The sequence below is a fragment of the Malurus melanocephalus genome, unplaced genomic scaffold, assembly GCF_030028575.1.
Source record: "Malurus melanocephalus ecotype Western Australia unplaced genomic scaffold, MMel_1.1 scaffold_1014, whole genome shotgun sequence".
Taxonomy (NCBI): domain Eukaryota; kingdom Metazoa; phylum Chordata; class Aves; order Passeriformes; family Maluridae; genus Malurus; species Malurus melanocephalus.
The window spans coordinates 25653-40173 of record NW_026624246.1 but is presented as its reverse complement, the minus strand read 5'-3'; the positions used below and the strand labels follow the sequence as shown (position 1 = coordinate 40173).

General features: G+C 48.5%; 1 protein-coding gene across 1 annotated transcript; it reads right to left on the bottom strand.

The window, feature by feature from the left end:
• Positions 1-1268: 1268 nt before the first annotated feature.
• Positions 1269-7468, bottom strand: LOC130585936 (potassium voltage-gated channel subfamily D member 3). The gene is made up of 2 exons (XM_057386622.1): positions 7185-7468; positions 1269-2507 (listed from the first exon to the last, which is right to left on the bottom strand). The coding sequence occupies exon 2, from the start codon at positions 2418-2420 to the stop codon at positions 1308-1310; it is 1113 nt and encodes a 370-aa protein (XP_057242605.1). The 5' UTR covers positions 2421-2507; positions 7185-7468; the 3' UTR covers positions 1269-1307.
• Positions 7469-14521: the final 7053 nt, after the last annotated feature.

Sequence of the window (14521 nt, the reverse complement as noted above, 5' to 3'; positions counted from 1 at the left end):
CACTGGGGCAGTGCTGGAGGCAACACCCAGCTTTGATTTCTAAATAAACCCTGACTTTCCCAGGCTAAGGAACAGCTTTTGCCATAAACTTGCAAACTTTGCTTAAATGTTAAAACAGAAGAATAAGAAATCTTTATGTGACTATGACAAACAGGTTCTACATTTGCACTTAATGAAGAAATTCAGACCTTCGGTTGTCATATGCCCAGATTCGGCGCCTTCCTGACAGCTGAATTATGATTTTAATAATTTAAAACTATTACTGTGAGCCTGCTCGTGTCTAATAGGCACAGAGAAGTGTTTAAAATCAAAAGCGGTTTAGAGAAAAAGTGGTCACTGCATTACAAGGAGGAAAATCGTCTACATCTGAATATTAAACTGTGGGAACTCTCCGGTGGGAAAACTCTCTGCAAAGTAACTCTGAACTTGCTGCACTGTTCTGATGTGTGAGATGAAGGGATTGCATTTTATCCTGGYTTTGWGTGTGCCCCAGCAGCAATGCCCAATTCCCTTTACGTGACCTTGTCAGGGTGAGGGTTTGACCATTCTGCCCGCAGAGGTTTTAGTTCAGAGCAGCAGAAATGCAAATCTACAATCTCAGTCTCAACATCTGTAAGATGGAAATGAAGTGTAAGGGGGAAAGTGCCCTCCAGGCTACATTCCCCTTGCTTTGATTTCATTGTCTTTGTAGCTGTCCATGGGAATATTTGAAATTCTACTGCAACCACCACAGCACACGCTGTTTTCAAACTCACAGCTAAACACGGACAAGAAGCCCCTATCCTGCTCAATTAATTAAAAACCAGATCACGTCCAGACCATCACCGAGTGTTTTCAGTACACTGACCCACAACAGCCACTCGAATTCAGCAAATCTGCAGTTCCTGGCGAGTCAAGTGAAGAAACAACGACCGACACCGCAACGAGACCCATCAGACACATCAACAACTTCAATCTTTTACACATCAACTCCATGTAAAACACTCGCTGGAGTGTCAGAGAGCAGAGCTCTGTCTCCCARCCCCTCACTTTGTGTCAGCTTTCCCCTCCTGCAGCAACGAACCAGGACCTGCTGCTCCTCCTGCACTCGTTCACCGTGGTGCTGAGCATTTGTCAAGTGGGTGTAAGTGCTTTTTCTGCTTTATACAACCGCACACAAATCACACAAGTTGTAAGGCAAAGAACAATCACGCTCTCAACACTTCCAGCCCCTTCTCGAACATGCACCCGGGAAAATGCTGAGGAGAAGCTGAAGYCAAGCTCCCCGTACATGCTTGCCTGCTGCTCAGGAAAAGGAAAAGTCATACTCACCCCAGCGTTGTCATGGTTACAATAGTGTACCAAAAGGAAGCAGGAATACTGGTGAATTTGCTCGCCGAGGACCCTTTCTCCGCATAAAACATCACAGTTGCAAAGATGATGATTGCCATAGTGAGGGAAAAGAGGAGAAAGCCAAGCTCGGAGGCACAGCTCTTCAAAGTGTAGCCCAAGATTCTCAGGCCCTGGGAATGGCGCGAGAACTTGAAAATCCTGAAAACCCTGAAAACCCTTAGGGTGACGAAGGCGCCGCTGACGTCCTCGTTGTTGGTCATCACCAGGCCGATGTAGTAGGGCATGATGGCCACCACGTCGATGATGCTCATGACGCTGCGGATGAAGCGGTAGCGGCTGGGCGCCGCGAACAGTCTCAGCAGGTACTCCACCGTGAAGATCATCACGCACGCCGTGTCCAGGCAGAAGAAGGCCACGGCGTAGCGCTCCCCGCACGGCAGCTCCTTGTTCCCCGGCACGCTGCCGCACGGCACCGTCTCCACCACGTTGGTGATCACCGAGACGGCGATGAAGAAGCCGGTGACGTAGTAAAAGACTAAGGCTAAGGTGCTGGTGTGGGGGTTCTCGAAGGCTCGCCACATGGTCTGCCGGAAGCTGAGCGAGGGCATGGAGCCCTCCTGGTTGTTCTCCGAGTCGTTGTCGTCCATCAGCCGCTCGGCGTTCTCCCGCTTCCTGTCCTTGTACTCTTCGTAGCAGCAGTCCCCGATGATTTCGGGCAGGATGCCGTAGAAGGCCAGCTCTTCGTCGTAAGCGGAGATGCACTCGTACCTGGGGTAGTGCAGCTTGCCAGTTCTGTAAAAATTGAGGATGCACCTGAACACCTCGGGGTCCCGGTCGAAGAAGTACTCCTTGGTGTCTTCGTTGAAGAAGAACTCCTTCTCCGTGCTGCCCAGGAGAGTGTCCGGGTACCTCTCCAGTGTAGTCCTCCAGGTCTGGAAACGCCTGCCACTCACGTTGAGGATGATCAGCTCATCCTGCCTCTTGTTTTTCTCCGTGGGGGCCAGTGGCATGGGGCAGTTGGCCACGGGCATCCATCCTATGGCAGCGGCCCTGGCGAAGGGCAGCCACGCCGCCACTCCCGCTGCCATGGTGAGCCCGGGGGTGTTACTGGAGCTGAGGGCTGGGAATGGCTCCGGGGCGCTCCTGGGACCTGCTGGGGCTCACACCAGTTCCATCTAAAACACAGAGAGAAGAGAACACAGCACAGGGTCACGCAGGGTCCTGCCCCGTGGGGATGGACAGTCCAGGATCACCACAGACACGACAATTCAGAGCCATGGGCTCAGCCTCTCTTCCCAGGAGAAGAACAACATCAAACAAGGAACACCACAATCAGCTCAGTGGGGTTATGGCATTATTATAGACTGAAATTTGGAATAGTAAATGATTCCTCATTAAAAGCATTTTAAAAGTAGCATAAACACGGTAATTTATATTTGCTTCCTCACAAACAAGACTAATCCATAATTCCCCAGGTGTAAGCCTCATGTGCTCATCAGTTTAACTACAGCTGTCAAGAAGGAGCGGGGAACTGCAGTGAAATCAGCCTGCAGTGGAATCAAACGGAACAAAAGCCCGAGGCTGGGCTTAGTGCACCTCCAGTCCTAAACAAATTCAGTGAGTTCTGAAACCTAAACTTAACCCTAACCATAACCCTAACCCTAACCCTAAACCTAACCTTACCCCTACCCCTACCCTTAACTCTACCCCTAACCATAACCCTAACCCTAACCATAAACCTAATCCTAATCCTACCCCTAACCCTAATCGCACTAAGAACAACTCCAGTTGAAAGAAAAGAAATTTTTTCTCTGGTTTACACCAGTTTTAATCAACCTTTAACACAAGACCTGGCCTCAGCAAATTTCCTGCTGCTCTCTTTCGTTTAGAGGTGAATTTTTGCAGCCCTCCACTGGACCAGAGGAAAATTCTGTTTTTTAGGGAAAACATTGTTCAGAATACCTGAGATGCCAGTCAGCTTCAATCCCAGGTGTGAAGGCTGAGGGACTAAAATACCGAGTACAAGCAAGATCACAGTGAAGGAAGGCTTCAAAGTGCAGAATTTCTTTCCAGCAGGAAAATAYTTCTCTTATTTCCTCGCTAACAGGGGCAGGAGTCCTTCAGCTGAACAACTGAAGGAGTTTGAGATTGAAACAAAATTTGTTCACTGCACAATTGGATTTTTAGATGAAAAATATCCCAATTTGTCCAGATCCTCAGTCACTGAGGGCCAACATTCTCTTGAAGTTTGGGTATTTTTTGTGTTCTGATCTGGCCGTGAATTTGTTTTATTTTTTTGATCTTTGGTCAGAGTTCTTTAACTTTGGTTTTRACTTGCATTTACTTTCACTTCCCTAATGTTTTTCTAATTCTACCACGAGATTATCTGAAGAAAGGTGCCATTATCATATGAGATGCATTAGGAGCCCTATCAAAAGTCAWTTTTTCAATGGAAATTCCATTGATTCCACTGACTCAGGTCCCCAAAGCTTAATTGTATCTTTGTGGGCCGTTTTASTCAGAAGTTTTTAACTCACATGAAAGCTGCCATTCCAGCCAGTAAGGCTGCAGCTTTATTGATTCCAACAGGCCATCAAAATACTGAATAAAAAATGATGGAATCAATCTGTGGTGAAAACGACTGAAGTGCTCACAGAAATGCTCTTCCTCTTCAGGGCAAATTAACATTCATCACCTTAATGTGGAGCATCTTTCTATGCAATTTTAGCATCTAAAGGACAATTGAAATCCATCMTGCGAGCATCTCACTGCTGCTGGAAGAGCTTTTGTAATTACGGAACGTATCATAATCCAYGGTGATGCTTATCCCAAGGAGACACTTGGCTTATCTACGTGGCGCTGGAGCAAACATCTCACAACATTTCCCTCTAAAGAATTGTTCAATGTGACAAAGCTTCACTTTTCCTGTCCCCTAAAGAGGGGATTTATGGCATTAATCGTGCCAGCCTGGCCGCCCTGGGGATGGGGCTCTGAGGCAGAGCTCAGCATTGAAACTTTCTSTGCATGACTTTGAACAGCTCCCCCAGTCCTCAGCTGAAAAGGCACCTCCAGGGGCTCAGTGGGCTCAGGCTGCAGCCTTCTACCAGCAGTGCAAATCTTTTCACTTTTATGAAACGCTTAAGAACAGGAGGCAGCAAAATAAGAACRATTTCACTCATTAGTCACCGAATATATACAGGAAAATAACAAAGAAACCAAGAAAAGGCATTTTGTTCCTGCTTTCCCTGCTGGCAAACTGTCCTCCCTGGGTTTTAATTTCCCTCAGCACCGTCACCAGTGCTCCCAGCACTGACTGGTGACCTGAGCACTTTCAGCACACTGGATCCTCATCTCCCCTGATTTCTCAGGGGAGCCTGGTTAGAAATCTCTTCTGTACTTTCATAACTTTGGTTGTGGATTCCAGGTTACCTACATTAGCTGCTGAGGAACTATAAATACTTCACATATAATTGTTCCAATAAAGCACCGGTATCTCATAAGTGACTTACACATTTTTAAATCAATTTTTAAAAGATGAAATGAGTCCTTTCATGCTGGCAGTATATGTGGGGAAGCTATAAATATCTTGGCTATGAAAGGGACAGGAGATTAAAGCAAAAGAGAAAGAAAGGGGAATTCTGTGGAAGTTTAGTTCCCATTTCTCTGGGTCCAAGAGATGCAGCTCGCTAGAAAACAGAGCACACGCAGCTTCATTTTCAAAGTTGCATTGAATCAGTCCCATTTGATCCTCAAAATACATGTAAGAGGAGTCTTTTCTGACTTTAAAATATCTGAAGGACCGAGAGTGAAAAGAGTAATGAAATTCCCTGTTGCAGAGGTTTTGTTTTTCCTTGTGCATGAGTCCTTGGAACTCKACCACTTCCCAAAGTGAAAGAAAATTAGGAGAGAGAGAGGACTGGATTGAACATTGTGAACTGCACAATCTAAGCTGACTCAAAAAAAMCCTGAACTGACCAGTTCACCTGAGAATGTAGAAAGAATCCTCCTTTTCTGCCTGCTTGAATTTTGGTAGCAGCTAACCAGTCTGTTTAGGCTGCACAGCAATTGGCTGGACTCAAAATCTAATGTAGTGTTGACAGTCTCTGGAGCTCTCACAGAAAACAGACACACTTTAATTCTAACAAGCATATATTTAGCTATATCCATATTTCTAATTTTAATTACCATAATTTCTGCGTGTAATTTAAAAGGAACTAGTTCACAGCAGACCGGCACCCTGCTGATGACATTTAGAAGACCTGGTACACAAAATAGAATCATTTGCCTCCTGATTTAAAAAAGTATCTGTAGAGAAAAGTCTGYTTTCTTTAGATAGCTGTGGGGACAGTGAAACAGTGAAGGGAATTGGAGAGAAAAGGCTGAGCATGAGCCGCTGTCCCCCTGCCAGGGGGGTCCCATTGGGTCCCTCTCGACCATCACTGACCCCATTGCAGCCTCTCCGTGGCTCCATCCCGATTTGGAATGAAATCCTGACAGCCAGGGCTGGGTCAGGAGAGCTCCGGAGGAAAATAAAAAACAGTCCTGACTGTTCACCGAAAGGGTCGAGAAATAAAGGATGGGCTCTTACCACTTGAGCTCCCACAGCAATGCCACACTTATCGATGTCTCTTCATCATCATCATCATGAGAGCAGAGACAAAACAAAAATCCCAGTGTTTCCTTTTCTAGAAGCAGACAGGGCCGGTTTGAAATCGGACCCGTAAACATGCTGCAAGTTTCTTGATGAGACACGGCTAATGGGAGTCAAGAGCCTGGAGATCATTCCTTTTTCCCTCTCCTGTCCTTGTTGGGTCAGGCTCAGGCAGCAAAGAGACCTTYGCTTTGAAGCAAAATGTGTCAGCCACAGCCTAGCTATCTTCTGTCCATCACACATTCCTTTCCCTTCGCAGCAACACCAGAAAATAAAACTTTCTGCAAACCACTCACTCCCTCGGTCTGTTGGGGAGATTTAGGAGCAAAAGCAACAGGCTTGGGATAAATGCATGCAAACTTCTGCCCTCCCTGGCTCGCAGGGAGCCCAGAGAGCCCCACCGCGCCCGCTCAAGAGCTGCCTTACCTGGCGAGGGGAGCCCCGCGGTGCCCCAAAGTCGGGCTGGATGTGGGGAGCGGGAAGGAAAGGGGAGCAGGCASTGCTCAGGATGGAAGGTGAGCTGTGCTGCCTGCCTCTTGACTCCCTCTGCGATCGCAGTCACAGGCAATCAGTAAATGCGATCATCATTGTGAAAGTATATATAGCGAGATGACTAAACAGCTTCTCCCTCATCGCTGGAGCTCTCCCTGCCTCTCTCTCCTGAGCTCGCTTGGCTCTGCCCCCTCCCCTYGAGCAGCGCTCGGAGCTTTGGCCTCGCTGCCCAGCCCAGCTGGGAACGGCCCCGGGTCCCGCAGGATGTGCCGGGCAGGAGCCGGAGCCGCTGCTCGGGGAGCGCGGGGGAGAAGGGCGGTGTGAGCTGGCACAGACCCTGCCAAATGGAGCCGTTAAATACACACCASAGCCTACCCTGCATGCTAATGTGCCGAGGGGGACATGGAGGGGGAAAAGTACGGGATGAACTTCACGGGTGTCTCCCGGAGCGCCCTGTGTGCTCTCCTGGCTCTGTTCAGGGGGAACAAGGCAGGAGGGATTCCTTCTGCACAAGAAAACGAAATGTTCCTCCAGCATCACAAACCTACAGCCAACACCTCAGCCAGGGCAGGAGGCTACACTCAGGAATCAAAAGAAATCATTCAGACTGAAGCCGACATTTCCCTATCTTCTTCTCCCTTCTTCCTCCCCATCTCCTCCCCGTTCCCCTCGCCCTGCTGCTCTGGCTCTGCTCCTTGGCAGCTCTTACCAGTGCTGTCTCCACACCACCTCAGCATCCCTCTTTCATCCGCGGGCACAAGTTGGGCTCGGCACGCTCAGAACCCGGCAGCCTCGCTCATTTATCTGTTCGCTGTCGAATCTCCATTAAGTAAATAACCGAGAGCCCGAATCAGAGCGAGCCAGCCTTGCCCTGCTCTGGGCAGCTCCCGGCGGTGACTGATGCGCCGCAGCGATAGTTGATGACTTCCATAAAGTAAGAACGATACGCACACGAGCGAGCGGAGCGCGGCTGCCTCGCCATTGCCTCTCCTCCCTGCGCCGATCGGAACCGCACTTTATCGGCGGCGGCGGGGGCTGCGCGGCCACGGCGGGATCGGCGGCGAGAGCGGCGGGAGGGGCGAGGGGCCGGGGGTGGGAGCGGCCGGGGGTCCCCGCCCCGCCCAAGGGTGAACGAACCCCGGCTCCGGCAGCCCCGCATCCCCGGGCCGGTGTCCCCCGCATCCCCGGCTCCGGCTGCCCCAATCCCCGGCTCCGGCTGCCCCAATCCCCGGCTCCGGCTGCCCCGCATCCCCGGGCCGGTGTCCCCCCCATCCCCGGGCCGGTGTCCCCCGCATCCCCCGGGACCGGTCCCTTTCAGCTCCCCGCCCTCCCCGCGGACCCCCTCTCACCTCCGCAGGGCGCTCCCGGCCCCGGCCGCCCGCCCGGAGCCTCCGCGGCCATGCGGCTGCCGGGAGCGGAGCGCGGAGTGCGCGGAGTGCGCGGAGTGCGCGGAGTGCGCGGAGGGGAGTGCGCGGGCGCGGGGCGGCGGCGGAGAGCGATGGGCAGCGATGGGAGAGATGGGGAGAGCTCGATGGGAGAGATGGGCAGAGCTGGATAGAGATGGGAGAGATGGGCAGAGATGGGCAGCGATGGGAGAGATGGACAGCGATGGGGAGAGATGGGAGAGATGGGAGAGATGGGAGAGATGGACAGAGATGGGCAGAGATGGGCAGGGATGGACAGAGATGAGCAGGGATGGGAGAGATGGGCAGGGATGGGCAGCGCCGGCGGGGAGCGGCGATGGGCAGCGATGGACAGGGATGGGCAGCGATGGGCAGCGATGGACAGAGATGGACAGAGATGGGCAGAGATGGGCAGAGATGGGCAGAGATGAGCAGGGATGGGCAGGGATGGGCAGCGCCGGCGGGGAGCGGCGATGGGCAGCGATGGGCAGAGATGGACAGGGATGGGCACAGATGGACAGAGATGGGCAGGGATGGGCAGAGATGGGCGCGGGGCTGTCGGAGCGGCGATGGGCACGGCCGGGCTCAGCTCCGAGCGGAGGGGCGGCGGCGCGGGCGGGGGGCGGCGGGGGCTCCCCAACACGGCCCCGTCCCCGCCCGCCGCCCGCCCGCAGAGCCGCCGGCAGATGTCACCCGGAGAGAGCCACGGGAGCGGGGAACGGGGATGGAGAGGGGAGAGCCGGGGACGGGGAGCGGGGATGGAGAGGGGAGAGCTGGGGATGGAGAGCGGGGCGAGGCACCCCAGGGATGGAGAGGGGAGAGCTGGGGACAGGGATGGAGAGGGGAGAGCTGGGGACGGAGAGCGGGGCGAGGCACCCCAGGGATGGAGAGGGGAGAGCCGGTGACGGGGAGAGCCGGGCACAGGGAACGGGGAGCGGCACCGGGGATGGAGAGGGGAAGAGCCGGGCACGGGCACGGGGATGGAGCGGAGAGCCGTGCGGGGGTTCGGGGTGTGGCACCCCGGGTCAGAGGGCATTGCAGCGGCCACAGCACCCCCAGAACGGGGGTCCCACTCCCGCAGAGCCGGAGGAGGGGGCTGTGTTGGGCAGGGAGGTCCGGGGGCTGCAGGGGCAGGAGAAGCTCCTTCAGTGCATCGCTGTGAGCAAGGGCTGTGTGTCGGGGGGTCTGATGGCCTCTGGTGCCGTAAAATGAGGGAAACAGGGACTCGGTACAGTCAGCAATGACCGGGGGCCGTTTTCCAGGTGCCTTTCTTCCCAGAGCTCTTTACCCAAGACCTTCTTAAAGAGAAAAACCCGAATAAAAATAGGGAAATACATCAAAATCCTCAACATTTCAACACTTCAACGATCTGGTGCTGGAAACTATGAAACCAGAACCCTGATCWTGGAATTATTAAGGTTGGAAGAGCCCTCCAAGATCATGAAGCCCCACCTGGGACTGAAGCCCACCATGCCCACTAAAACACACCAACAAGTGCCACATGCACTCATTTTTTGAGCACTTCCAGGGATGGTGACTCCCCCAYTTCCCKGGGTTCCCTGTTCCARTRCTTAATCRCTCTTTCAGTRGTGAAWTTTTTCCCAATATCCAACTGAATCTTGACCCAATCAATGCATTTCAGGGCCTAATTTCTGATAATTCAATGCAATTTAAAAAAAAATAGAGCTAATTTCTGAAAGTCAAGCCCTGGGTAATCCTCCCCAAACCCCATCTGCCCCAATCAGATTTGTAATCTGCATTAGAGTGACTGCAGAGTAGTTAATGAGTTCATGCAAACACAGTGTGTTATAATCTTTAGATTACAGACATTAAGAGTTTCATGCTGGACACACGAATAGTTGTGTGCAAACTTCKATGAGAAACTTCCAGTGGCTGTAAGAATTTAAACATATCAAAGCAGCCCGAATCCATCTTTATTAGATGTCTTCAGAACTACTTTCCACTTTTAAACCCTCCCTACATCTCCACTTGCTCTTTCCCTCTTGCAGATGCTCAAGAAGAAAGCAGAACCAGAAATGTCATTTGGCTTTTGCTGGTAGAAGAGATTTTTCTGTGATTTACAGTGTCACCACTTGATAAAACTCGCTGCCTGCTTCTCTCTGGGGCGTGCTCTGGCCTCGCTCTCTGCTGCTGCCCTGGCTGTGATTCTGAATCGCTTTTCCCCCATGACTCGGCCCCTTTTAACTTCCCATTTCTATTAAAAAGCTAATTTGGGAACTCTTTTTCAATGCTCCCAATTTTGTATTTTTAAATAGAGTATGAAAGTCAAAAGCAAGCTTGCTGCAGATAGTCTGAAGTGAAAATATTTCCTCTTCTTACTTTTTTTAAAAATTGATGTATTTTCTCTGTTTCTTTCTCYCTCTTCTCTAACTCTCTCTTCYTTYCCTCTTTCCCTTTCACGCTCTCATTCTGCCTTTCCCCTTCTCTCTCTTTTCTAGGAATAACTCGTTRATGTTTTATTGYCCCARTTGTATCTTTGATTGAAACTTTTTSAACAACTTTTTCTCATTCTAYTACTGAAAAATTGAACCTGCTGGTGTTAAAACAAGCCCTGTAAGCAGACAAATTATGGAATGAACTATCATGGTTAAATATCAATATTAAATATAGTTCACTTTATTTTTTTTTTCACTTACATTTTCCTCTGTGTTTATAYGCTATGACTCCACAGTATATTTTATTTATTGTATTTATTCTCTATGTTGGGTGCTATTCTGCATAAAATCTGCATTTAAATATCCCATTCCCTTRGTGGCTGTGCTGCAGAAGTTCTGCAGCAGCAGTTGCAGGAATGCAGCTCAGCTCCCTGAAATTACAGCTTTGCACAACACCAGAGCTTTGTCGTCTGCTTATGTCCTGCAGATTGTGCCAGCAGCTCCCTTGCTTTGGTGCCAAGCTGGTGAAAACACCTGCAGAGATTAAAGCAAGATCATTATTATGATTATGTGTAAGAGTCAGTCTTGGTGAAATTAAAATTGAATGTGTGTTTAGTCCCTTCCTGCCACAGGTCGGGCAAAATCAGGAGTCAAAGCCCCTTCCTCGTGTGCAGAAAATGCAGTGTCTGCTTTAGAGGTGGAAATTGTCTTCACTAGGACCCCTCTAAATTCTCTTTGAGACAGAAAAAAACTGCCAAAAATTGGATCAGAATTTTTTAGGCTTTCTTATTAGAAAAATTAGACTGTTGAGTGGTGAAAGTGTCCCTGTCCCCATTCTGATGGACAGTCCCAGTCCCAGTCCCAGTCCCTGTCCCTGTCCAGGAGCATTTGGAAGCCAAGGGCTTTGGTTCAAGGCCATGTCTGATTCCCATTGTGCTCAGTTTTCTCCCCCCAAAAAAACAATAAAAAATCCCCCGACAAAACCCAAACCAACCTGAAATGGATGATCAGTGTTAAATTATCAGAATGGCAAAAAACCCCAACAAAACCCCCAACAAAACCCAAACCAAGCTGAAATGGATGATCAGTGTTAAATTATCAGAATGGCAAAAAAAGCCAACAAAACCCCCAACAAAACCCAAACCAACCTGAAATGGATGATCAGTGTTAAATTATCAGAATGGCAAAAAACCCAAACCATCCTGAAATGGATGATCAGTGTTAAATTATCAGAATGGCAAAAAACCCAAACCAACCTGAAATGGATGATAATGTTAAATTATCAGGTTTGCAATGATTACCAGCGCTCCCAGTGATGCCGAGGGTTTTGCTGCCACAGTCAACAGCACCATAAATTGGAATTGCAGTTTTTTGGTGGCTCATAACCAGTAAATCAGGCCTGGGGAACTATGCATTTACTGCAAATTTAAGGAGTTGTTCTTTCATTTTTAAGAGTGCATTTTAAATCAAGTCAACAGCCATAAAGCAATATACAGCCTGCCTAGCTATTGTCTGGGGAATGAGTCCTGTACTATCATCATTCCTTTTTATTATTATTGCATATGGGGGAAGGGAGCAGGAATTTGGGAGTGAGATTGTCACTGTTCATCCACCAGGTGAGCCTGGGCCTCCAGACATGTTTTTTTCCCAATATTTCCTAAAGGTCAGGAGTGGATGGTCCCCACACATTGTTGAGGAAAAAACCCCAAGAGGTGGATTTAGCCCCAAACCAATTTATCATATCAAACTCCTCTCTATATATGAGAATTCTAACAGGCAGAAATAAATTTATTCCTTTATCTTGGAACAGATTAAAAATAACTTTACCTGCAGAYGAATTCTATAACTAGAATTCAAGGTTAATCTGATTTTTTTTTTTAATATTGGATCTGGTAAGATCATTATTTCTGCCTTGCTCTGGCAGGATGCAGAGCTATAGGGAAGGTGCATCTGTGTGTCATTAAGGGCTAACCTGGAATTCAGATCTTAATCCTCAGTGCAGACCTTGGAGAGAGAAAGGGAGCTTTTGTTAATGCATTAATTTAAACTTGCTCACAGCAGCAGCAGTMGCTGATAGCTTGAAAATAAATTCAGTTCGTATTTTTGGATAGTCCAGGGCTAAAGAAAGCTCTTCATGAATGGAAAATCTCTCATCTAAGCCTCTCAAGGAGCTCAAAAGGGATATTTATGCAAACATCTCTCTGAGCAGGAGGTGTTCTTGCTCTTCGTGTGAAAAGACACAACTGTCGGGCTCATTATGGCTCTTAGGAAAATCCCTCATATCACCAAAAATGTGAGATTTATTGGTGTTGAATGACATCTCCTGATGGCAGGGAGAGGGGAGGTTAATCAACACATATTGACAGCAATATTGAACTGCAACTGGGTGTGCTGAYAGCAAACTTCAGGGCCAAAATAATTGGTAATTCTGGGTTTGGGTTAGGGGAAAAGCTGGAAAATCACAACCGTGAGAGTTCTCAAAATTGCTGTGCTCGTGTCTCTGACCAGGAAATCCTCRCTAATGAAAACTCCTATTGCTCACCCAGGAATGAGTTACAGCAGCTCCTGTTTTCAATTAGATAAGATAACCTTTATTGTTGTGGCTGAATGCTCAGATAATGTATTTTCRAGCCCTGTGTGCAGGGGAGAAGTGCCAAATGCAGCCCAGTCAGGAATGATGTAGCAGGACAATCCCACAGCTTCAACAGGAACACAGCAAGTGTTGAAATGGCCAACAATRAGTCCATGTAATGGCATTTGAATGGAGTTCCATCCAAATGATGGCTTTGCTCCTGATGAAATGGCTCCATTTATGCCACTTCTTATTTGGAGATCTCTGAGTTTGCAGACATTGCTCAGTTTCCCAGACCAAGAGGATCAGCTCTTTATTTCTGTTGATGGCAGAAATGGAGGCAGATAAAATTCCTCTTTTTCTCAATTTTCAAAGTGTGGAGGAGCCTTTCCCCACTGTTTATTTTTTGCCTGGGATACAACCTCCACCAGCAGGAGGAAGATGAGGAAGGGGTTAAATAACCTGAGGAGTGACGTGGGTAATTGGGAATTTGGATCTGACAATTCCTTTATTGCYACAGTAAACAGCAGCAGAAAGAAAATAAATTAATTATTATCTCTCATCCATATATTAGAGATCCAAATGAGACTGTRCCTTATTCCCTGGCTGCATTTGGGGCAGAAATCAGGCAGCACTCGGGGGGCTCAGGATCAAACCCTCAGGTGAACAGCTTAATGAAAAGCCAGATAAATATTCATGAAAGGTCTGATTTTGTGTGACCTGCTTTCCACCTGAGCCCTGATCCAGGCTGCTGATCCAAAGAATAGATTCTGATTTCCATTTGATAAGGCTTACGTTTTTTTGGCGAAGGGAGGCTCAAAATAATCCTTTTCTGAGCAGATAAATCATCTAAAGAGCTCAAACATGCAGGGAAGGTAGGGGTAAATCTGCTCACTGAGCTCCTGGGATTGCTTATTTGCAGGAGTGGCTCCTGAGAGCTGATTTTGGGGAGAGCTGGGCTGGTTTGGGCCATGGCAGAGGATGAGGGCAGAGCTGTGGGGCTCAGTCTGACCCTGCTGGTTTTTGGATTGTTCAGAAATCCTTCAGCCCCTTTTTAACCCAAGCTCCTGAAGGCACAGGCAGCCAAGGGGCTGCTAATGCACATGGAACAAACAGGCACTAAGTGCTTCTCTGGGCTGCAGCCAGGGCTGGCTCTGGACGATCCCAACCCTGTAAAATGTGCATTTTAGACCCAGCTGGGGATGAAAGCGGAGCTTTTGTGCCGTTGGGTGGGATCAGTGCAGCCTTTCCTTCGTGTGACAGCAGCACCGAGSAGCAGAGAGGGGTTATGATTATTTGTGGGAGAATGAGGTTTTATAAGTTCTGATTCTAAAACTCAACTAATTATTGTGTATGACTGAGGCCTGAGAAAAAGAAAAGGATGTTACCTACCCACATGAAAGAAGAATGCTGCATCCTTGAAAAAAAAAAGATTAGAATACAGAATTAATAACGCAAGTAGCTAAAAATTATAAACATTACTAATACTGTAGCTTTTACAAACTCACCAATTATGTTCTRATTACTAATTAAACAACTATCTCTTAACCAATATATGTTTRACACAAATATATACTCTAATTGCTAAAACRGATAAAAGAAGCTTGTCCCATAATATAGTTCTTCTTTCTTTCTGTTTTTTCACCCACTTTTGTGTATTTTGTATCTATTCTTT